At 40.9% G+C, this 24530-nt stretch overlaps 1 protein-coding gene across 1 annotated transcript in view; it reads right to left on the bottom strand.

The window, feature by feature from the left end:
- The window catches only part of PRKAG2 (protein kinase, AMP-activated, gamma 2 non-catalytic subunit), a 235339-nt gene extending 211010 nt beyond the window's left edge, over positions 1 to 24329 (bottom strand). Inside the window, exon 1 of the mRNA XM_014945025.1 lies at positions 24143 to 24329. Within this exon, the coding sequence (XP_014800511.1) occupies positions 24143 to 24235 (93 nt within the window). The 5' untranslated portion in view covers positions 24236 to 24329. The remainder of the gene's footprint in view (positions 1 to 24142) is intronic.
- Between the last annotated feature and the right edge of the window lie 201 nt (positions 24330 to 24530).

A 24530-nucleotide genomic window follows, 5' to 3' on the forward strand; every position in this document is an offset into this window, starting at 1 on the left:
CTGGTCCTTTGTGAGTACCAGTCCCTTGAATTCCTTGGCTGAGTTCGCAGCCTATGTATAGCCTTTGATTAATATTTATTTGACCATTTTGACTTCCTTTTGAGTTCTGCATATCTTAATGGGCCTGGTTTCACTAAACTGGCAGTGATCCCTGCTGATCATGAACCAGAACATCTCTGCTTGGAGAATGTGTGTTTGTTAACTAGCTTGGTTGTATTTCAAGGGTTTGTAATGTTCTTTCTGAACTTGAAAGTTAAATTTTGTAATTCTATATGCATTACAGACAGAGTCACACAATTGTAGGGTTGGAAGGGATTGTAGGGACCTTTGGAGATCATCTAGCCCAACCCCCCCTGCCAAAGTATCCATTAACATGGATACTTTTAGAGACTGTGTTTTTATTTAGAAAAAAAAAGAAAAGTAAAGGTGTCACACACAAAAATGGCTACTTGCATACACATGTGAACAGGGGCTACGGTTTGCTGCTGAATTTTTGCATAGGTTTGAACACCCTGCTCCGAGAAAAGATCTGTAATTGTTTAGTGGTTGGGCTGCTGGCAGGATTCCCTGCCTGGGGCTGTTTTTATAAATAGGCCTGAGGACAAACAAACAAGCTACTAATAACAAGTGGACTGTTCTGTTTCGACGCAGCCCTGGCTTTGTGTTGTCCAGCACACGAGACGCTCAGACGGCAAATATAGCAAAACCCGTGGCAAGAAGCAAGGGTAGATCATGCCAGGAATCAGTGGCACTTCTATTTCTCTAAAATGTTAAAATTTCAGTTCACTAAAATAAGCTTAATTTGGGGGAAATACCAAAATACACAAGGCTCTGTATGGCTGTGCTGTTTCAGATCTCCATTTCCACTACCACTAGGGAAAGTTAAGAAACCAGGTAAAAAGGCTTATTATCCGACATCACCGACACCAGAAAGCCTGGTGAATGCCTAAAGCAAGCTGGTCTTGCCTTTTCCACCAGGTTTTTTAACCACAGCCCACTCATAACTATATTAAAGACCTGGACAATACCCAGGACATCCTGTTTGACTCTGACAAAGTTCTCAGGTTTGTGAGGAACACAAAGGTATCTCATCACAACTTTTACTGGGAGCTTCTCTTTCCATAGGTAATCCACTGGGCACTTCAGCAAAAGCAAAGGTAAGATTTCCTGCCACCTTTATTGCAGGCTGTTCACCAAATCTCATCACACTGCAAAATTTTTTCTTGTTTTTAATGTTTTGTGAAGCTGATTTAGGCTTCTCAGCTAAATAATGAAACCCTATTGGTCCTTCAGTACCTTTCTTTGAGAAAGACACTCTCTTGGATATCTTTCTCTGGTATTTCATATACTTCTTTCACTTTCAGGAAATAACTACAACATAAGTAGAAGATATTTTTCACCTTATTTTTTTACCTATGAATGAAAGTCAGAGTTGTTTATAGAGGAACAACACAACCTGATGCAGTAACTCTTCCAAGCAGTGCAGCTATAATAAATTATTTTGGAGGAAGGTAAGGAAAATTAAGCCCCTTACCCTTTTAAATTTCTCTTCTGTTGCTTATGGATTTTATCTCTGTTACTTAGAGGATGATCTTCTCCAGCCTCATTGGCCTTGGCTTCCACGATGTAGACATCATAACTTTGCTGCCTGCTGCCCATTTTCTCTGCTGAGCTTCCTCATGGAGGGGCTTATTTTTCCTTTCCATAATTGCATTGGTTTTGCTTTGTTTTGTCTTTTGTATTCTCCTTGGAGATCATAGTTTGTCCCCACAACTCTCCTCAAAGACTTAGTGGCTCTCTTATCTCTTTCTTTATGTCATTCAGCATTAGCAGCTTAGTCTGTGAAAACAAATCCTCTTTTTTGCTGATAAGAAGAGCCCCTTACGCTCTTCCTTCCTCTTTGTTTTCTCTGTGGAGGGAAGATCTAGCCAGTTCTAACGCCACTTCATGTGATGACGCAGGCAAGAACGTGAAGTCTAGTGGACCATAGGCAATTACTACCGAGGTGAGCACTTTTCTGATAATACCCAGAAACGATAGAGTCAGCAGGGATTAAGGAAACAACGGAGCGCTCAGCATTTATGGCAACGCATTGATGCATTCCAGGGTATGTGCTGCAGCCCCAGGGGAGCAGCAGTAACATCGTTAGCATAGATGAAAAGACTCTAGGTAATAGTATAAAAACACATTTGCCCAGAAGAAGATCCTCTCTAGAGGAACTACATTGCTCCTGACTGCAGCAGAGCAGAAAGAGGAGCTGGTAGGAACAGCGGTGGAGAGAGCAGCAGCTGGTTTCTCTCCAGAATCACCAGGCACAGAGACACAGTTCCCTTGGCACGGCAAATGCCATGCAGCCCTCCCAGAGAGTGCCCTCATCAGTCAGCTTCACTGCCACAAGATGAATTTGTTCTTGGTTGAATTTCAAATGGTCCACAGTCTGCAACATAAAGCTATCACAGCTGTCAGCAAAGCATAACTTCTCAGACCTCCACAGGAGGGTGGCTGGGTGAACAGACACCGAAACGGACACCAGCATCCTCTCACGGGGATCCAGACTGGCAGATGAGCAAAGGCAATGCCATGCCAGGGGTTAGGCAGTACCAGCTCTCTGGATACATGGTCTACTACAGGACTCAACCCAGCAACATTTCCAGAAGCACTAAATCCATAGGAAAAGAAAGAAAAAAAAAAAATCCTTGCTAAAGCATAAGCATTACCAAAAAAATTACTTAAACATTTAGTTTACATACATGCAAACAGCTTTGCTCTTGAAATCTTGCTCCTCCTCAGCAGGTAACTAACAGCACAAGCAAACCTTCAGAGCACCTACTTACACAAGAAGGGGGGAAAACGACATTCTTTTTCAGCTTTAACGAAACCAGTTGTTTCTGCAACTTTCTGCCACCCTGCTATACACCAGCTGCTCCAGCCCCACCGTCAGCTTCAGCCAATTGTAGGTCATCAGTTTTCAGCACACAATGCAGCTGAAAGCCAATTCAGCTGGTAGCACTGCTGGAAAGGACTCATTATTTGCCCAGATCTTGTATTAACCTTTTATTTCCCTTGAATATCATCACAGAAACAAAGGACACCAGAGAGACCAGAGAAAACAGAAAAATAAAAACAAACAAAAAAAAGGAAATAAGAAAGGTTTATTAAATATAGCAGAAAGAAAAGGGAATCAAAGCTTTAAAAATTATTCCAAGCGTTATCAACCTCTCAAGCCAGCTGGAGAAGACCCTGAAGAAGAATCTGAGCAACTTCAACTTCAAATGAACTCAGCTTCTCTCAAGAACTACGTACCCCGCCAGTAAAAGAAGTGTGAAAAGGAGGTCACCCTGACCAGAGGAAAACCAAAGTGTAAGCTTAGCTCCAAAGGTCACGTTGGTTTAGCCAAAGCACCAAACATCTACCCCATCCGCTCACCCTAATCACTCTCTCTACTGTATATTTAAAGCTCTAGACAGCTACTGCTGCTGCAAGGATGACAGACCTAGCCCTAACTAAACATGTTTAATTCTGTCTTAACAGTTTGGTCAGATAATTAGTTTGTCTTCCTGCAGTAAATTGATCTATTTTCACTCATAGTTCTACAACAAGAGGTCTATAGGCTATACAACCTATAGCAAACACAACACAAATACTTTGCAAACACAACCCCTGTTTTAGTGGGCTATAATTTGACAAACTTTGGCAGATGTTCCCCTCAGATGTACATTTTTTCAAGCTAGGTTTTTAGCTAAAATCAGGATTAAAAAAAAAAGCAAAGTTAGAAAAAGAATTTTTTTTTTTTTGTCAAATAAAAAAAAAATTACAATAATTAATCAAAAAGATCTATCAGTGTCACTAATACCATGAAATCTGGTAGAGTCTCATGGGGTAACACAGGTCTGTCTTGTGCCATCTCCGTGAGACTCCATCCAACTCAGCCCTAGTGACAAGTCAGACAGCTGTGGGACAGATCTCAATTTCTAAGTAAATTCTTCCAAGATTTAGTTTGTACACAGCAGACCCTCTGTTACCCCCTGCAAATCCCCTTGCTCTTTCTCTTTGCCACATTGGGCCACTCAAGTGCCAGCTATGAGAGTTGAGAGTAAGGAGGAGTCTCTTGCTGGCATCCTGGGCAGCATGGAGGACAACTAGGAATTTCAAGTCCCAAGTACAAAGAGAAGCAATAATCTTTCCATGAAAGAGCTTACTGAAACCTAGGTAAACAACCTCAATGTGTGTAAACTAAACCAGACACTTTGGTGAAGATACCAAGCTACTGTGCTCACTCCCTAACAGAAGCATTAAGATATCTCACAGAAAGGACTGGATAATATCAATGAGCGGAGAATTAGAAATCAGGTTCACTTAATCAATTTAATTAGTGAGTTTAGTTTAATCCTTAAATTACGTACTTATGGACTATAATTTTGTCTAAAACAAGCATTCAATAGCTAGATAGAGATGATCCAAAGTGTACCTGTCCTGACAAGTCAACTGGGAGCTATCATTGTAATGCTTCTATGAATAAAGCACGTGTGATTAAAGCATGCATCAGGAAGCCTCCAGAGCAGGTAAAAAGCTTTCATACCATATAGATATTAGCACTGTGAACACTCATCTGGAATAATGTGTACAGTTCTGGTCATCTGTGCTCAGGAAAGGTTAATTCAGCTGGGAACAGGTGCACCAAAAGACTATTTTGCCCATGAGGAGAACACGGAGTCTCTTGCGGGACGTGACTAAGACAGCTTGGCTCGCTCCGCTTCACAGTTGACAGCTGAGAGTGTATGTGATCCTTCTCCAAAGTTACGTAAGGTGGATAAACACCACCAAGGGAGAAGAGAGATAAAGGCCACTTTGTGGGTGCAATTAGAAAATGGAAACTGATTGTGAATAAATTTAGGTTGGAAATTAGGAAGGGAAAAGAGTGGAATTCTGGAGGAAAGCTCTAACGAGAACAAGAAACATCACTTCTTTTCAGGCTGATGAAGTTTATTATTGAGAGGATACAATGGGGCTACCTACAGGGGCAGGAAATGGAAAAAAAATGGTGGGTTAAAGAAGGCTTCTTCTTGCTTTATGCATCTTTTAGAGCAAGAAAGGAAAGAAATAATAGTTCTTTCTAGCAATTTTTTTTAGGATCAAGAAGTTCTGCTCCTATTGTGGAGACCAATAGCTGTCAGATCTGTAGAACAGAAACAGTTCAGATGTCTAATGACTGGAAGATCAGGAATGGCTGAGGACATCTGGAAAGGAGCTGTGCTATGTATAATGTGAGGGTCAGCATAAAAATATAGGATGATTCAGAAAGGTTAATTCTGAACCGTTTTCCAAATTTGGAAAGAGAGTGGTCCACAACATGTGGCTACATGTCAGAGAGTGACCTTTTCTGTGTTCAGAGTACGCCAACCATATCCGTTTGCTAAACCTGCATCAAAACATACTAAGCTTGTCATAAGAAGTCCTTGCTCCCTGCTGCCACACTTCTGGTCCTTCTTTAAAACCTCACATCAAACGTGCTGCAAGGCTTATATGCAAAAATGCACATGGAAATATGGGTGTACGCAGGCACACCCATATACATATATACATGACAACCATGGGATACTACTCATAAAAACATATCATCTGCTTATACAAGAGTCTCAAATGCCCCAAGATTTGAGGAAGAGCTGTGTAATGACTCCAAAAGGGAAATAAGATAATCCTACCTATGGAAACTGACCAACAAGCAGAAATTACCTCCATAACCCACTGAATAGCCTGGAAAAACAAACAAGTGAGCGAATGCTACTTCTGTGAATCTGAAAGAAATTTATTTTTAATAGATTTAAAAGCAAAGCTCAGAAAGAGGAAGGAAATGCTTTAAAAGTGAAATTACAAATAAAACAAGGCAGAGAAAGAAAAAAACCAAACTTCCTGAAAATGGATGGGCAAGGGAACATAGAGATATACAGCATTGGTATTTCAAGCATTTGACCACCCACCACCATGGTCCCTACTTTCACCTGTCTCAGCCACCTGGCAGACTACTTTTATGACATCTAGAAAAACCAGCCCCTCACTGGGAGAATGCTGAACTGATTTGTCACCCTCTTCCAGGTTCAAAACATAGTTCCCACGGTGAGGGCGTCCTTCGCAGCAGATGCTCTTCCTCAGCTCTCCCCAGGGCTTCGGGAACAGCCGGCTCTCCAGAGGCATCAGCTGCTGGAACTTTGGGAGTCTGGTGACCTGTCTTTTAAAATAGTGGGAGTAACTTCCGCTGCTCCCTCAGCAGTGCTTACACGGAGCCAAGAGCATGCCAAAACACTGCTTGCCCTTGCATACAACTGGAGTAACAAAAGAGCAGCTGCGCTCAGTTTAAGGCAAGACTATACTTTCCCACCCCTTATTTAACATTGGCTTATTTCCATCAATGAAATAACAGCAATGAATGGCAGAGAGGGATGTTTTATGGGGAGCCGTAAGCTCACGGCGCTATCTGATTCTGCCTCGACTGGGACAAAGCGACTTCATCCACAACTGAAGGCAGTAAATCTATTGACACAGGAGTCTGGCAACAGACCTCATCCCAGGTAAACTCCTGAGGCCAAAGGGAACCTCATTATTCTTGCTCTTATATATGAAAAGCTCCATACGGAGTCAGTGCAGAATCAGGAGTCGAGTGGTCCAAGACATCTGCCAGTGCCGAATTACCTACGGCAGTCTGGCTTGAAGCATGATGGGGTTTTTAGCTCACATCTAAGACCAGGGAGCCATTGAGCTCTATTTTCCAGCTTGCTTTAGACTTGGGCAAGTAACTTGTTCCAAGCTTTAAATCACAAATAATAATATTTTCAGGGCAAGACTGGCATTATTAACTCAACCATTTCTCTTAAACATTGTGAAATTTGCAGAAGGAAGGAGTTTAGTGATGATTTTTTATCAGAGTTAGGTTGATGGTTGGACTAGATGATCTGAAAGGTCCCTTTCAACCTAGACAATTCCATGATTCTATGGCTCTATGGAGGAGGGCAGTGCATTAGGGTTATTATGTTATGTTGACTTTCTTTTGAGGAGAGTTTTAAAAAAAATACTTGGATCAAATACCCCATCAATAAAATCCTGGATATCTTTCACTTATTTGGCAAGTTCAAATAAAGCAGGTGTCCCTGTGAAAACTTGAATGCACTGAAGGTTGACATCAGAGGGTACACTTGCGTGATAAGAGCTACGCTCTACAGAGGATAAATTCAATAGCACATGGATAACAAGATGAGACTGGGGAATATCAGGATCTTACAATTGCCTGAGAATCAACAGTCTGATGACTGGTGATATTTTACATGTTAGATTCAGAGTAATTAGGGCATTGATTTTACTTGGTTCACTAGGAACCCCTCTAAACAATGGCCAGTGCAGGCAGCCAAAGGGCTACAAAGGCTCTTGAGTTTACATGGAATGAACAAAAATATGTATTTCTCTAGGCAAAGAGAAATAAACCACGTGTGTCCATTCAAGATCTCCCAACACTTTCCTTTAGAAAATGAATCTTGACTCCAAACTCTGTTCTACACATTTTATTTTTTGGCAAAGTCTTCCTTATCAGATATTCCAGATGAAGTAATTTTCTTGAATTCCTGCATAAATTTTCCTAGTACTGCTAAGTGCCAGTGAAACACCTAGTGATCTCTGTCCCAGATCTATCTGCGTCAGTCATATATGGCAAAACATAACTTCTAAAGCACTTCAGAGCTTTACATATGAGAAGGTTTGTATCGGTTCCAGAGTTTACTCCACGTACTCTGTACCCAGCCAAGAAACTAACTGCCAGAAGATCAGTGAAGCAAGCACTTGGTTTGGGCTACAAGCTCCTTTCAAGATCAAGAACAAAGCCACCAGGGTGTTAGGGTCGAGACTGCCATGTTTTATACTTCAAGAATATCCTCTTCCTCTACAGCCCTGATGTGTGGAAGAAGCACAGCTGGATCCAAGATAAAGCAAGCTTGTGGTTAGGAGGTTGTACTGTTGCTCACAGTCTGACTAGACTTGGCTTTAAACACCAAATTGACTGTGTATTTTTGGACTGGTGAGGAAATGAGACATTCATGACCTGATTCAGAAACTAAAGCTTTGGACAAAAGTTAGTTTAAAAAATCTGTTAATGAATTACTAGCAACAGCTGAGTTTATGTTTGACTGAATTTCCATGGTCAGCTTAATGAATACATATACTTGGAAAAGCCTTAACCAAGATGAACATTCATACTCGCTCTGCTTTGAAGTTACACATAAAATACACAAATATATCGCACCAGTCGCAGTTGCTTTACATGTAATTTTCCAACAATAAAAAGTCAAGAGCAAGAAAATGTTACAGCTATTGCCAGAACACATAATTAAACTTCCTTCCCAAAGTTATAACCTCCTGCAGCCCTGCAGCCCAACCAATGTGCCAAACCAAGAACTCCAGCTCCAGCCCTTGGAGGCAAGTCCTGTCCCTCCACTGGTGTCACAGACCCTTTTCTGAGCAGTTCTGTAAAATGACACACAGTCAAACCCATGGACAGCAGTGCTGAACAGTCTGATATAACAGAATATCCTAGAAAGGAAAGTATGAACTTCTGAAGGCCTATTTTTAATTAATTACTAGATGGAAATGAACCTTTCTGAGAACTTCTGGAAACTTCTTGGAAAAGTCAAGCTTTCCTCAGAACTGGCCTTGTGTGCAAACTGGGACAGATAAAAGAAGTTTTTTTACTATTAAATAGATCATGATAAATTCTGACACGATGCTTAGAAAAGAAAACAACATTAACTAAATCACCACGATGATTCCAACCAAAAAAATCTAGCCACGTGTATACTACACATAAAACCCCCCATATATTATGCAAACATACATAAACCAGTTTGAATTTACAAATACTCAGCCTGTGCACAAAGGTATACTTTATTTAAATGTCTGTTATAAATCCATATAAAGTATAGGACTTAGCCTTATAACTGTCTCTTGATCTCATATAGTTACCAGGCCTCTATTTAAACAAAATACAGCTTGTCAGAATTCTGTTTGGCCTTTTTGTGTTTTGTCTTTACAAGGGGGATGTGAAAGAGAAAGGCTTAAAGCATTTATTCTGGTCTGGGCACGTTGCCAATACCCACAGAGATATTTTAGGTTTTCTGGCTCACAGTGAGTTCAACCTTTTACCTGCCTCCCCATTTAGACCTCTGGAAGGAACCACAGCTGCAGAATTACGTTTGTAACACAATCAGAATAACAAAGAGGGTGAATCACAGCATTAGCCATATACTGCCACTCTGCTCTGGCTTCACTCTCCCATCCCCATTGCAGATCTCTTATGGCAGGCATTTTGCACAGCCTTGTTAAATGTGGTAAGATGTGTGGTAAGCAGGGCTGTAAAAGTTGTCTGCAAGGAAAGAAAGCTCTTGGAAAACATCCACAAGAAACATACATGTTTGTCAAATAGAATTATTGCAGAATTGGAAAAAAAATATGATATTTTGGTATGCATTGATGAGGTATTTACAAGTACACCACACTTTGCTCATTTATACTACTCAATAAGCTTTAGGTGGTTCCTTCTCCCATCCCTCTAACCTGTAGAGAACCATAATGAAATCTTAACATTCTCATCTGGTGCAGAAATAGTGCCTCCAGCTCCGGTCCCGCTGATGTTTGCGGTTTCAGTGTTGACAGGGAAAATATTCCTACTAAGGCAAGTAACACCAGAATCACACCCGACATATCTACTGGTGAGCAGCTCATACAGCTGGAAATCTCCTTCCAGCAGGTTCAGCCGCTCCCTGTTCTGCACTGAACAGGTCACTTAAGCCCCCCAAAAAATTCCTTAAATCCCCTAAAATATTAATTGTGGGTATCCTCCATGGAACAGCAGGAGCCTTGTGACTCCCATTAGCGTGAAGTATCCCATGGGCAGACAAAGTCATCAAAATTTCTGAAAAACCTGATATTCTTTCCTGAAGTTTGTCCACATCTCAGGGATATAAACATATCTAAAAATCCTTTCCATAAAGACCCAACATTGAATTCTGTGATTTTTGTGGACTTTGTATTTTGTGATTGTGGTGGGTTTTAGAAACTGTATCTAGAGATAGCAGCTAGTGCTTTTGCCTGGGGGAAAACTGCTGAAAGAATATTATTTGCATGGAGGTTACAGTGGCTTTCAGAAGTTCAAGAATTACAAAAATAGGAGCACATAATAAAGAGAGATCTGATGTGAAACCTGGAAGACTGGGAAGAAGATTGAGAAACTAAGATGCTCAAAATCAGTCCCAGTTAACAAAGATGTTTAGGAGATTGCTGGGAAATGAAGTTCCCAGCCCAGTGCCAGGAAGTGGGATTTCCACACTAGAGTGATAAATATCTGGAGTGGTAATTGCTGGAAGGGCAATCCCGCCTGTCAAAACAGAAGCACCATAATGGACTGTTGGGAGGAACTTTATATGATGAACTTGATTTGTGCTCTGAGTCACAGTCAGTCTTCGGGGCTGTCCTCAGGATAACTTTCACAGCACTAAATTTACATAATTTTAACCAAAAAGGGATAAATCTAACTCCTCGGATAAACCATTCTATCTTTCTGCATTCTCACTTTTCTGCAATGCTATCAGCAATCATATTTCTACCGGCAAATAGTTTTCCATCTTCCTTAACTCTATTATCATTTTCCATTTAAAACACACTCTGGCATAATCAGACTGCTTTTCAAGACCAATCAGCCCTGGTAGGAACAAGTGTCTGTCCCAGAGAAAAAGCAATTGCATGGGCATAATCAAGTTACTAATGATAGGTCCATTATATAATCAACAAATTGGTGTTTCTGCTGGCTATTTCTTTTCCTCTTGCCTCCATAATAGTTCTCGGTTCAATTAGACATTTGCGATTCATTTAGTAAATGGATAAACTAAGTATTTGGATTTTTACCAATTGTGCTGCATTGTGCTGATTACTAATTGCAGCTGTTGCACTTCACTGCAGAAATATTTACTTTTCAGCATAAGTATGATGATCTTTCAGGCACAGATGAACATGCAAGTGCTCCGTGTATCACTTGTGCTTTCTGTTTCCTTGATGTAAAAAGTCTTTTCATCTCCAGGGGATGTTGAATCCCAGCGTGGGCTGGGAGCTTCCCTGTGTAGCTGAAGTTCCACTGTGTAATAAAGCATAAATCCACTAATTTTACTTTATGAATCTCACTAAGTTTACTAACTTCATTTTCAATTGCTCGTAATTTCATGTAGCTTGTATCCTATAGGATAAACATTCCATTTTCAGGCTCATCCTACCAAATAATCATCCCTTCATCACTGTCTTTACCTGGCTTTTTTCAGAGTTCAAGCAAAATACGATGTAGATATTTCAGCACAGCGGGTCTTGAGAGGAAATTCTGTTTTTTCATTATGAATTAAAACCCCCAAAATATATCATTTTGTTCTGTTTTATTTATTCTACATAATTGATCTGCAAAGCACTTCAGCCTGCTCTGGGTTAGAGGACACAGTACAGAAGAGAGTCTCCTGGATATTTAAAACCACTTCAGCAGAACATATTTTGAAATACCACTAGTGTGTTACATTCATAATTAATTCATTTAAATTTCCCATTCCCAATATTTAGGCAATACCAACTAACTAGAACCAAAAATTAACAGAGAATTTCAAGCTAGCTTGGTAGTAAATTGCAACTACCTGTTACAGTTCGTGGTTGCTGGAGTCCACATCTCACAAATAGCCAAGAACGCATCTAGATATAAATAAATAATAAAAAGAGAAACCTTATAAAATTATCTGGCAGGGGCAGACTAGAGCAGAGGATTCCTGTTGTGGGAGTTCTCCTGTGCAACGTGTACGTTCCCAATGAGCAAGCCCAGGCATATTTGTTTTTACGCAGTCGTTTCCACATCAAGACATATTTCCATTCCCCCCTCCCTCCTTCTGCTTTTGTATTCCATCGTCCACATCAACAATTAGTGGAAGTGCCTGGCTGTGCCTGTTCACATTGTTCCCAGACTTTTCTCTCCCCCAGTGAGCTCTGAAGACCATGTATTATTTGACATGACATGACTTGGAGGCCTTCTACAGCAACGGCAGCACGCAGGGATGCAGGGAGAGACAAGGAAGAAAAAAGTTAGTCCTGGTTACAACTATCTCGGACAGTAGGGCTCAAACTAATAAGTGTTAATCTGTTAGCACAATACCCCAGGTGATTGGACTTTAAATTACTTAGTCTTAGTCTTGTAAACCAAAAAAAAAGAACCAAACCCCACCAGAAATATAAACAGCCTAAAGGTCAAGATGCAAAGTCAGCTCGTTGTTCTATTTGTTTTGTGACATTACAACACAGGATATGAAATTGAAAATAATCTTAGTAGAGCTAGAAACTAAATCCAGATGTTTTAACATCAGGCAGAAGCATATTCATAATGTGGGTTTTTTCTGAAATAATTAAATATCTATTGCATTTTCCATCACAGTTCATTTCTCTGCAACATGAGTGATTTGCCAGCTTGTACGTACACACTGAATGTATTCAGTTTATAGTAAACAGCTGCAGACAGGGCAGCTCCCCTTCCAACACACCGGCTCTGCACTTGTGTCCCTACATGTTTTTTAAATTAACCTAGTCAAGTGCACAGAGCATTCAAAACCATAAAACATAATCAAAGATACCTATTGCTCTCTGGAAATGAAGTCTTAAAAATATCTTCTCTGAAAATGGATGCTTCCTTAGAGTGTATACTTAATATTTCCTCTCATTTTGCTGCTGAAGTCCAGAGACATTAAATTTTACCATTCTTGCAAGAGAAGGTGATGCCCAGACATATGTCCCCAGATGTTCAGCCTGTGTGTTCCAACTCTCATCCACTAAAGTGTATATACTGAGCACTGCCATCGATATTACCAGCCTTCACTTCTATGTGTGTGCCTCTTTCTCAGTTGCCTTAACCCAAATACAGTCAAGGCTTTTTACAACTGCTATGTATAGAGAAATTTCAAAGACTAAGTTGGTTACCCCATCAGCTTCTCACAACCTGAGGAGCTCCCCTATGTCTCCAGTGATCCCAACAAGCAGCAACCCACAAAGCATTATTGACAATGACTCGAAGAACTCCAAAGACCTTTAAACCCAAATGGCACTGCTTCATAAACACGCTGACAAAAAAGTATATGCATATTGTGGCAGTGAAATACATTTTTTATTTTAAAACATTTATATTTGAAAGTAAATTTGAAATAACTATCCACAGTGAGTCTAAACACACGAAATGCCTACAGTAGTTTGCAAAACTTTAAAAGTTTACACAGGTAAAAAATATATAAATAAAAAATCCTCTCAATTTTTAAATGATTGCAGCTTTTTCTCAAGTTACATTGAAAGTTGAAGGGAAGAGAAAAGGAATTTCTTTCTGAAATCTTTATCATATGTAATACTCGGTCACTCTCAGGCAATCATAAGGTCGTACATAGTGACCTTAGTGACATAGTGACACAGTCATCGTGTATCAGAACGGATTGCACTGCACCAAGTATCAGTATTAGTTTCAGTCTTCATCATCCAGAGAACAGCTGATATTTATCTCTTCCCAAATTACTTCCTAGTATTGCTTTCAATCTCTGTTCCATAAAAACAAGCTTCTGACTTGGGCTTCTTTTTTGGGGGGGGGGTGTCCATTTTAGCTATCAGGTACCAGAAAACGTTACTGGGAGTTGAAAAGCAGGAAAATCAGTTTCTATTTCATAATACAGATATAAATAGCAGAGGGGGAAGAATGGCATCTTGAAAGCTTGAAAGATGTAAAGCTTGATTTTCAAATGTATTTAAGGACATCCTGATGCAAGTAGACTAGTAAGACCTTAAAATACCACAAAGGGACCTAAATTATTTTGAAAATCCTATCTCTCTGAACTACTAGGCTTCATAGCACCTTTTTTTTTCAAAGAGTGATCTTGTGAATGGCATTTCAAGTAAACTCAAGTCAACTGGTGTTCTTGGATTTTTGGATCTCAGATTATAGACAGATGGACTTCAAAAGTGAATGAGTTACCAAGGCACCACTCACTTGTTTTATCTGACAATGCACACCATGAAAATAAAACATGTTGGCTAACTAAGCAGGCATTGTGAGGCAAACAGGTTTTTTTCAGCATTGGGGTGGGACAGGAGGATGCAGATTGTTAGTAAAGCCAACTGGTGAACAGCAGCTTGCTTTGCTTTGGTAACTATTGGTTGATGAATACTGGGTGAAAAACATTTTTGTCTTCTGAAGTACAGGAGACCAGCCTGCCACAGTACGCCACTAAGGCATGTTTCCTCTTTTACTAACTTCAGTGTTTTACAGCCAAAAATCAGCTTAACAGCTACTTTTGCATGCCAAGTGATGATGCCTCCACAGGTCTGCTACAGTGAAAGGAGCTAGAACTCTAAGTACGTAACACAGAAAAAAAGAATTGAAGTAATTGCAGTTTTTTAATTACTGGTATTACTTTATAAAGAAAAATGCTGGCATGTACCCTCCTGCCTCTGCATAGCTTAGAGCACCTACAGTCATTCTCAAAAACATAAAAAATGTAAGGAAAATGTATAATTAATTGTCACCTAATGAAAAGAAGTCTATGAAATTAGTATTTACCTTTAACATCAACTAGCTAAATAAAAGGGCAACGAGAACAGCTGAATAACATCTTCTACCTCCCATTCATTTCGGGCTACACATCTTATGTTTATGAATAATGTTGGCTCAACTTTTCAGACAGCAGAAGCTCTTCATTTTCCTATAAAAATGTAGAGCTGATCTAGCACTAGTGGAAGGAGTATCCAAGAAGAACAGTGTTGAGACCATGCTGGTATTCTCTCTCCTGCACTCACTGGCAGCAGTATTGGGGAATGCCCCTCTCCAGCATCTGAAAGGACAAGTCAGTGGAGTGGAGGAATGAGACAGGATACCTGCAAACTCTTTGGAGGTTGAACGTGGGTTTGTAGGTTGAACATGGCTGGTAAAGTGTTGATTCAGATGTCCTGAACTCCATCTGCTTGAGTGTATAGATGACTACTTGCTAGACATCTGCAGATGCCTTATTTCAAGAACCCTACAACTGATGTGCCACCAGCTATTCAGAAAAAAAAAACAACAAAAAAACCTAACATTTCACAACTTTCAAACCCATGTAAACCACATGGACGGTGTGATAATTAGGCACATTCATTGAAGTACCTCTTTTGACACTGGAAGTTAATATAGTCTTCTCAAATTTATCTAATATCCTCAATTCTTGGTCTTCCTGATCAGACTGTCAAAGGAATCCTAACAGTTGTTTTAGGACATAGCATGATTGCCTGGAGACATTACACTGGAATCCTTTCACTTCACATGTACTTCAAAAAGCAAAAGGAAAAAAACTTTCCATCACTGCTGACTTAGGTTGGACTTTGATGGGACCACTACCATAGGAAAAAGGTTGGGTTTATGGATAAGTAAACTCGGTCTCAAGACTTCTTGACTCCAACACTCCTGTACAACATGGGGCTACTTTCCATCACTGCTGATTTAGGCTGGACTTTGACTCCAACACTCCTGTACAACATGGGGCAAGTTGCTTCAAGTCCAACCATCTACTTGAATATCAGTACTGCAGGGACAAAACTGCAGGGACTTGAATATCAGTACTGCAGGGACAAAACTGCAGGGACTTGAATATCAGTACTGCAGGGACAAAACGGATTCCTCTCACGTGCCTCTAGTCTATAACATCTAGCAAAGCTTCAGCAAGTTTGTCTTTAGTAACACATGTATCCTTATGCATGCATAGACATCTAGCTCAACAGCATTCAGTCACGGATGGAAAGAATATCAAAACTTTAAATTCTTCAGCAAGTTTGTCTTTACTAACATATGTATCCTTATGCATGCATAGACATCTAGCTCAACAGCATTCAGTCACGGATGGAAAGAACATCTCATAAGATGTTTTGGTGTTTCAGTGTGGTACCCTGTTACTTTAAAAGTTTATTTTTTGTGGACCTCAAGCTCCAGTCATTCACCAATGCAAAGCTTATGTCAAGGACTTTCCTCTGCCCAACCTCAGGCAATACAGCAGGTAGAGGTTCAGGCAGCTAGATGATGATGTAGTGCTCTTATCCCTGAACTGTCTTTCCTCATGCCTCCTGGTTTAGATCACATTTCCAACACAGAAGTCATGATTAATACTCAGTAACAGCAAATCCCCCACTAATTAATTTATGCTAAAGGAATGTCAATGCATGATGAAAACTACATTCCAGAAGATGCAATGCTCTACTGAGAATCTGGCCAACTCCCAGACATATTGTGATTAACACTGACTAAGCATCTTTTTTTATCTCTTCCTTACTGTTCTCTTCTTCCACAAGCCTTGTTGGGACTACTGTGCCTCCAGTTTCAGCTCCCACCTCAGAGCATGCTTTCTCCAGAAGTCTCTACACTACATGGCCAAATCCCCAGATGGACACTATGCTTCTGGGACAAGACCCAACCAACTGTGGAGTGAAGTTCAATGTGCCTGTGTAGTGGCTAAACAATATTTAGTCTCAAGGAACTTTCACTTCCCCAAATGCATTCCTTCAGAACAATGAAGCTGTGAAGTCTCCATCCTTGGAGATATTCAAAATCTGATAAGACACAGTCCTGAGCAACCTGCTATTGCTGATCACAGGGTCAGCAGGAGAACTGGGCAAGACAATCTCCAGAGGTCTCGTCCAATCTCAACTATTCCATGATTCTGTAAAAACACTTGTTAGCAGTTACACCTTTTAAAGGCCACATCACCAAAAGCAAGACAACACAGGCTGAGCAAACATTAAATGCACAACTATTTAAAGGCATAGAACAGTCCTGAATCTGCGGAATCTTGTCAAAGACAATGTCATTGTGGTACACTTCAGGATTCTGTGCCTAATTCCAGGTGTCTTTCCTGATTTCCATATAAAGTCCATTCAAAATAGTGGCACGCAGGTAACAACCCATTTCTTCCACTAGACAGGCTATGGGCAACGCTAATGGCACCTGTTTAGTCCATCACATTCTTACAACTATACCTTTTCTATGGAGAGCTTGTCTTCATTGAAATGTTTCTTCATGCTTGGATTCAAATTGTACCCCTAATCTAGCTCACCAGGTATTGATTTCCCTAATTCCACGGAAGACGTGTTTCCAAACTTTTCTAAAGGCACCAACAGGCAGGTAGTTCCACAAACCAGACCCAAACTTCAGTCACTCATAAAAGACCACTAGGAAGTCTGGAACTGAGCAAGAAAATCTTGTGGTTTTTTAGTGCTGTCAGCCAGCACTCTGACCACTCTGATAGCTTTTCTTTTATCAGCTTGCAGAAGCAGAGTATTCTCTTTTTTTCATTGTTCCAGCAGCATTACCAACATGAAGAGGTGACTGAAAATTGCACAATGCCTGTTGGGAATAAATGATGATAAAGGCTTCATAACATTGTAGATATTGCTTATAATGCACACACTTCCTATGGGAATAAATGATAATAAAGGCTTCATAACATGGTAGATATTGCTTATAATGCACACACTTCCTCCTAAAAAAACTCCAGATCTATGAATGCGTTGTCCGGCAGCTTAAAAAAGGCATCTAGCTCTATCACCCTGACTGCAAAAATAGATTAAGTCTTCAAGCTACTCCTAACGAAACTCCAGATCTATGAATGCGTTGTCCGGCAGCTTAAAAAAGGCATCTAGCTCTATCACCCTGACTGCAAAAATAGATTAAGTCTTCAAGCTATGACATTGGTTCTGGTTTTGGAGCAGAAGGTCACAGGCACCCCTTGCAGTAATGACCATAAGGCCTGAACAATCACGGCGTGTGACATAAATGACAACCATAAAACACATACTGCAATGCATTTGCTATGCATCCCACTAAGTCACGCTAAGATGATGTAATTTACTGTCATGCTAAATTATACGAAAATTTAAAGGGCGGTATATACCACTCTATGAATTCTCAATGTCAAACACTGAAGTACCATGTTATGTTTTGATTCTCTACCATGTAAATAACGCTTCCACGCTTTAAAGATTTCATATGTAAACAACGTAAGAGAGACAGCGCTACAGAAGCAAACACTAAACTGAAGTTATATGCAAACAACTTAAGAGACACAGCGCTACAGAAGCAAACACTAAACTGAAGCATTATATTCCAGTTTTTACAACTACCTAAAGAATAAATGCAAAAATCATTCTGCAGCAGAAATTTTCATATATATCACTGTTTCAGCTCCCTGCTAAAGACAGGAATAATTCAGTAGTAGCATCGCACTGTATCACCAAACCACCAATAACATTTTATATTTATTAATCGTATATTATATCCATGTATACATAAGTTCTACCTTCCAGGAGAAAAATATACATCACTCAAGACACATTCAAGTTGCTTTTTCTTTTTGTCTTTGAAAACATGCACTGTTTGTTAGGCAACAACACTTTCTCCAGTGTGTCTACAGTGCAAACAATAGTAGGAAATTGAGACAGCAGCGCTTTGCAACCGGATCAGGCCCCGAAAACAGGCTAATTGTCAAAGCCTAATGATCAGTCTAAGGTAACGTAGCCCACAAAGGGGCTATTTCTATGCCAGACAGACATATTCTGTGACATCTCCTCTCTCCTACTGATATCTTCCTTGATGTTTCATTTCTCTTGTAACCAACTCCGCTCTTTCATTATTCCCTATATATGGGATGCCTTTTGATATAAATTCAGCTCTTCTTCAAAAGGATGAGAATTATATGTTGTACTTCACTCACCATGGATGTCCAAAATTTGGTCTACCAGCACCCTTGCTGACACAGTTGTGGCTCCTTTCTGCTCCCAGGAGCCCTGCCAAGCCAGCACACAGGCACACCAACCTACTTTCATGACTGTCCATACATCTTCACCAAAATGATTGTTGAATCCTGTCTTCAGGGTCAGATTCTGCTTTCAGTCACATCTGGGCAGCTCCTTTGAATGCAATGTGGTGCCCATGTGAAACTGGGCATAATTTGAACCTTGCAGGTCCGTGAACAGGTACCAGAACCTCCCAGGTGGAGATCACTACTTTCCACTTCACTCCTGATCCCTCCAGGATCGTGACATTTTCTTCTCTTTCAGTAATTCCCAATGCAAGCACAATGTGAGTAACATTTCCTGAGGCCAAAAGTCTCACCATCCACATTTCTGTGAGGTTCCTTCCACATTCACGACTTATCCCTCCAAGGAAATTCACACTCCTCAGAGCCCACAGCCCTCAAGGCTCAGAGGTATAAATAAAGGAGATTGGATGAGACCATTTAGGAGTAGAATCTTCTATCAGAAAAAGTGATGTTTGTAAGAAGCAGTACTTTCCAATGAGCTGGTGATCAGTTTGTGTTATGCTCTAAAACCAAAAAGACTAAGAGCTTCCTTAATTACAGTGGCAGCTATTATGACTGCAAACATGAATTCTCCCATTTTTTCCTTCAGATAGATTCAAAGTGCAATCTCAACACTCCTGAGCAAACACTTCTTGCCCTTTCAGATCCTTAATATATCAGCCCTTTAGGGAGGAATCCAAATTTAAACTTCAAGGCCACAGAGGCTCAGGACAACTCAGAATCTGTCCTATGAGAGGAAGGGGGAGGACAGTTACTGATTTAATTTTAGAGAAACATTTCTCTTTCCTGTCTCCCTCTCCCCACATCTCCTTTTCCCAAGACAACAAACACTGTTTTCATTCTTAGATCACATTGGAAGATGATTTGTCATCTTCTTTGAAAGAATTGACCAGCTTATTCCTCATCCACAGCTTTCTAAAGTGACGCCTAGACTGAAGTGCTGTTATCAGCCCACCCAGCAATTACCAGGAGCCAAGAAGCACCCTGCAAAAACTGTAACAGAACAAAATCATTTCACAGTGATTTATCAGGCATGCAGCCATTAATGACTTTGCAAGTGTGGAAAGCAAGACGGAGGGGCAGAGCCCGAGCCAACACTAGCTGTCAGAACATCATTGTCATCTACTGGGTTAGAAATATTTAAGCCATCTGATGTTTCAGCCTGGCATTCCAACAGGCCAACAGGCCTGGAAACAGCAACAAATTTGCACATTGAGGAGTCTGTTCAAAATCATAGAAGCTGACAAAGAAATAGGATACAGTGTGCAGAGACATTTGTTTGCATGACACGGAAAATAAACGATCATGATCTCCAAGAGCATCCTTCTACTGCATCAACTCTGCTGCCAGCGCTAAAGTACCAGAGGCAACAGCCACTTCACTGAACTGAAAGATGTTTTTATATTCATTTGCAGATGTTATTTTTGTCCTTATTGTGAAAAAATCTCTTTGTTCTTTTGAATAAAAAGTCACCTTGTGGTGTATTTGGGCAAAATCCAAGGAAGTGCCAAGGTTCTGCAATTTCCACCTGCTGGGAGCAGCAGCTGCTTGGCACTTGCCATGGCGAAGCTCTTGAGACAGGTTCTGCCCTCAGTTGTGCCAGCCTAAGTACAACATAACTTTGCTGGCACTGACTGAATTATCCCAGATGAAACTCAAAGTAAGCAAGAGCAGAATCTATCTTTTTTTTTTTTTTCAGCAACACGGGATTACAACAGTAACATTAACATTAGAACAGATCAATTTTGCAAGATGACAAAAGAACATACTGATCTCACTGCTGTGAGCTCCTACTCAGCAGACAATTACGTCCCATCTTAGAATAGAGTTTTTAAAACATTCAAAGCAACGTGCAAGCATTAACTTCTAATGGCTTAAAATGGAATTTTATAATGCTAATGTCTTCATATTATAGATGTGATGCATCTAGAGAGCAAAGGTTTCTATTCAAATCTGTAGCAGCTTTCAAAGATATTTGGAACCAGAAATTTCCATTTAGGCATCTCTAATTTCAAGACTTCAGAGCGTGCTGCTGGGAAGGACGGAGGCTGATATGACCTCTACTTTACAAAGGCTCCTGCAATTATATTATGGTCCATCTAAATTACATTTGTTAGTCAGTTGTGTATTTGCAAAGAAAACAGCAAACAAAAGAAAAAGTTGATCAATCAGCCCAGCAATATAGCAAATACTTCCCTGCCATGCTAACAGAATACAGTGGCCCTCACTTTATTCTGGGCTACTGAATGGCAAGTTGAGAACAGCCAGACAACCCAACTGGCAGGAACTTAGTGGTCTACCACTGCTCCCAGAGCAAAAGCTGGGCACCACCCACTTGTGCTGAGCCCAGAAAGAAGGTGAAAATAGAGTGTTTCCAGACTTTTTGTATCATGTTTTTTTCTTGCTTGAGAAAGATGCACCTGAGAAATGCCCTGGAGTGTTGCAAGACACAAAACCATCTTTCTTAAATTGATCCATTTTTTCCCAATGTCACAGGTAAACCCCAAAAATTAAAATATGTGGGAGAGAGAAGAAAAGCATAAAAGCATCCAACTTTCTTTTCAAATATGTCTATTATTCCACAATCCTCTAACCTAATTGTAGCATATTTTGCATTATCCTTTTTTTTTTTTTTTTTTGCACAATATTTGTCTTACTTTTTCAGTCAGCGTTTCTGTGTCACTAATAAATATATTTTAGGGAAGCCTCCATCACAATGGTACCTTTCTGTCCCACTGCTTTGTCTTTCAGAATTGACTCCTCTCTCCCCTCCTACTCAGACCTTGTTAGTCCTTCTCTTGTTCCTAATTTGAAGATCTCAATGAGCAAGAATTACATGTCTCAGCAATAAACATGATCTCACAGCAAAACAAAGAAGAGGATGAACAAAATAAAATTACTGTCTGGTGAAAGCTCCCTTGACAACTACAGCTACACTGACAGGCGCCACTGAAATAATAGGAACGATGCTTCAAAACAACAGCCAAGAAAACGTTATGAAAGAGAAAAAAAAACAGTCTAAATGGATCTTTTCAAATGCAGATTCCTCTGTCAAATGAGAATGAGAAAAATGTTCTTTCTTATAGCACAGTCATATTTAAATTCTGCCAGATAATAGAAAAACCACCAAAAATGTGAGTACCACCTGAAAGATCCCGGGCGCAATAGTCCATTACAGGAATGCGAGAATGATGCAGAATGGAACAGAAGGATCATATTTTGGAGGGATGGAAGGTGTTATCTCATTACCAAATCTTGAATTGCTTCCAACTGGTTAAACAATAAAACTTATGTTGACTTCAGTGTAATATCAGGCTGCAGGCTTGTACCTGAATAACTACCACTACCTGGGTGACAAACTGCATAGCAAAGAAGCCAAGAGATTAATGAACATGAAAAATTATGGCCCACTACTAATGATCTGCCATCCAAGACAGAACTAAGGCAACACTCATGAAGAAAGGGATGCAATTAGGAAAAGGCATTAGCCTTCCTCTGTTAATAAGGCTTAAGTGCAAACAAGTTACTTGGGCACTTTTTCCACCTTAGCTTCACAACCATAAAATGGGGAAAATTGCTGTAAGTACTGGTGTGGCCAGAGCCATTTGCCGGTCAGAAGGCATTTCAAAAGCACCAGAGGGATCCTGTAAAATTCTGCAGCAACCACATCATCTCCCATACTACCTACGGCTCTTTAGCAGGCAGAAAATGCAGCTTCTTGGAGCAGAGGTGGAGATCCAGCTGCACAGAAGTTCCTGGCTAGACTGAGTCAGAGGTTGGGGGGGGGGCTATGGAAAGAGATGGCAGAGACAATGCAGCAGGCAGGGTGAAAAGGAGCAAGGTGCACGGGGTGAGTGGTGCTTTGGTAAGGAACATTTTATTTTCTTGGCATTTTACATCCCTATTGTGAAATACGACTAGTAACATGGCAAAGATTATTGCCTAAAAACTCCAGTCACAAATGCATAGGCAACACCCATGTCAGCAGAAACAGACCCTTTTATCCTAGTACTGAATGCACTCAGAGCTCCAGAAGTTTGGCTTAGGCTCCTGGGCTTGCATTCCTCTCCAGAGAAAAACGAAATCTGCAGAAGAGCCATCTATTTCTCCTCCATTTTATTCCACACACTCAAGACACCTAATAAATTTGCTTTGACTTCTTATTCTTCCTTAAAACAAAGGAAAAACTTAGAACCAGAAATATGTTTTTGCTCCCTAGTGGCCTGGCAGAGACACGTGTAGGACTGTTTCCCACTTTTATATAATGAGATTTTAAAAAACCCCACCAGATTGCACAGAAAAAGATACAGAAACTCTGCCATTTCTTGCCAGAAGCACTGAAACCAAAAGCATACAGTGACTGAGAAAGAAAACCTAAATAGTTACATAGATAACAAAGAACATCCTAAGAGTAAAGAAAAATAATAATCAAGTTTTGAAAGGCATGTAAGCTGAAGATAGAGCCAGCCAGCCTTTTAGTACTCACTGGCAACAGAGAGAAACTTTTGGTCTGAGGTTATTTTGTATCTATATGCTATAGTTTCTCGTATATTTCTTTATAGTGTGAATATACACAACAAGAGCCAGTGAACAGCCTGCACAGCTCACTAGTCAGCTCCACCATGGCAATACAACTGTCCCTGCTCCTTCAGCAACAAACAGACTGCTCGTGTCCAAATCTGAGCAAGCTCTGCGTTCCCCAGCCCTGGGAAATTCAGATGTGGATTGGTCTTTAGAGAGGGAAGAGCCAGGATTAAACACCCCGATTCAGCCACAAGGCACGGACAGTTCCCAGAGCCAAACCGGGGGATGTTGTGAGCAGCATTTGGGGGCGAGCAGACCTTTCACTAAACCAAACTGCAAGTCCACCTATCAACTGGATGAGACACACTGAACTAAACCCACAGCCCAGGGCAGGGAAGCAATAGTGCAGCTGGAGTTATCCCCACTCCTCTGTGTCACAGGCAATGCCCCCTGAGCTGCCAGCACCACACGGGGTGCGGGGACCAGGGGAACCCCCCCACGCTCCAACCCACCCCAGATGTGGAGGACTTGCCTGTTGCATGAGCTGCACCCCCCAGCCCGGCATCACCCCAAACTCCAGACCTCAGCGGCAGGAAACACCTCTCTCTGCCTTTCACTGCGCTCATGTCAGAGAAAAACATGCCCAAGCCCCGCCAGCTGCCGAAGGGGAGGAAGAGCAAGGAGCCACTTACGGGGATGTGCACTCGCAACATGAGTTTCTTCTGGCTGGAGCTTTTCCTGCTGCTGGAGGCATCTTTCTTCTTGTCCATGGCAGTGCTTCCCATCCCTTCACCCAGGCGTGGTGCTGGGCGACGGATCTGCAGAGGGAGGCTCCTTTTCCACTTCTCCCCACCGTCCCACCGGCCGCACTTAACTCCAGACTCCTTATTTTCTTTTTTCTTTTCCTTTTTTTTTGCCTTAGGAAAGGATGGGGGGGGGTGGGGGGAGGATAGGAGAAGCAGAGGGAAGGGGAGGAGTTTCTCCAGCTCCGGCCTTTTAATCCCAGCAGCGAGGTGTCAGTAGGGACCTTCAGAAGAGCAGGAGATGCCCTTACAAACGCTGGTCGCTTTCTCGCTCTTC

Source organism: Calidris pugnax, unplaced genomic scaffold (assembly GCF_001431845.1).
Source record: "Calidris pugnax isolate Ruff unplaced genomic scaffold, ASM143184v1 scaffold54, whole genome shotgun sequence".
NCBI classification, from domain to species: domain Eukaryota; kingdom Metazoa; phylum Chordata; class Aves; order Charadriiformes; family Scolopacidae; genus Calidris; species Calidris pugnax.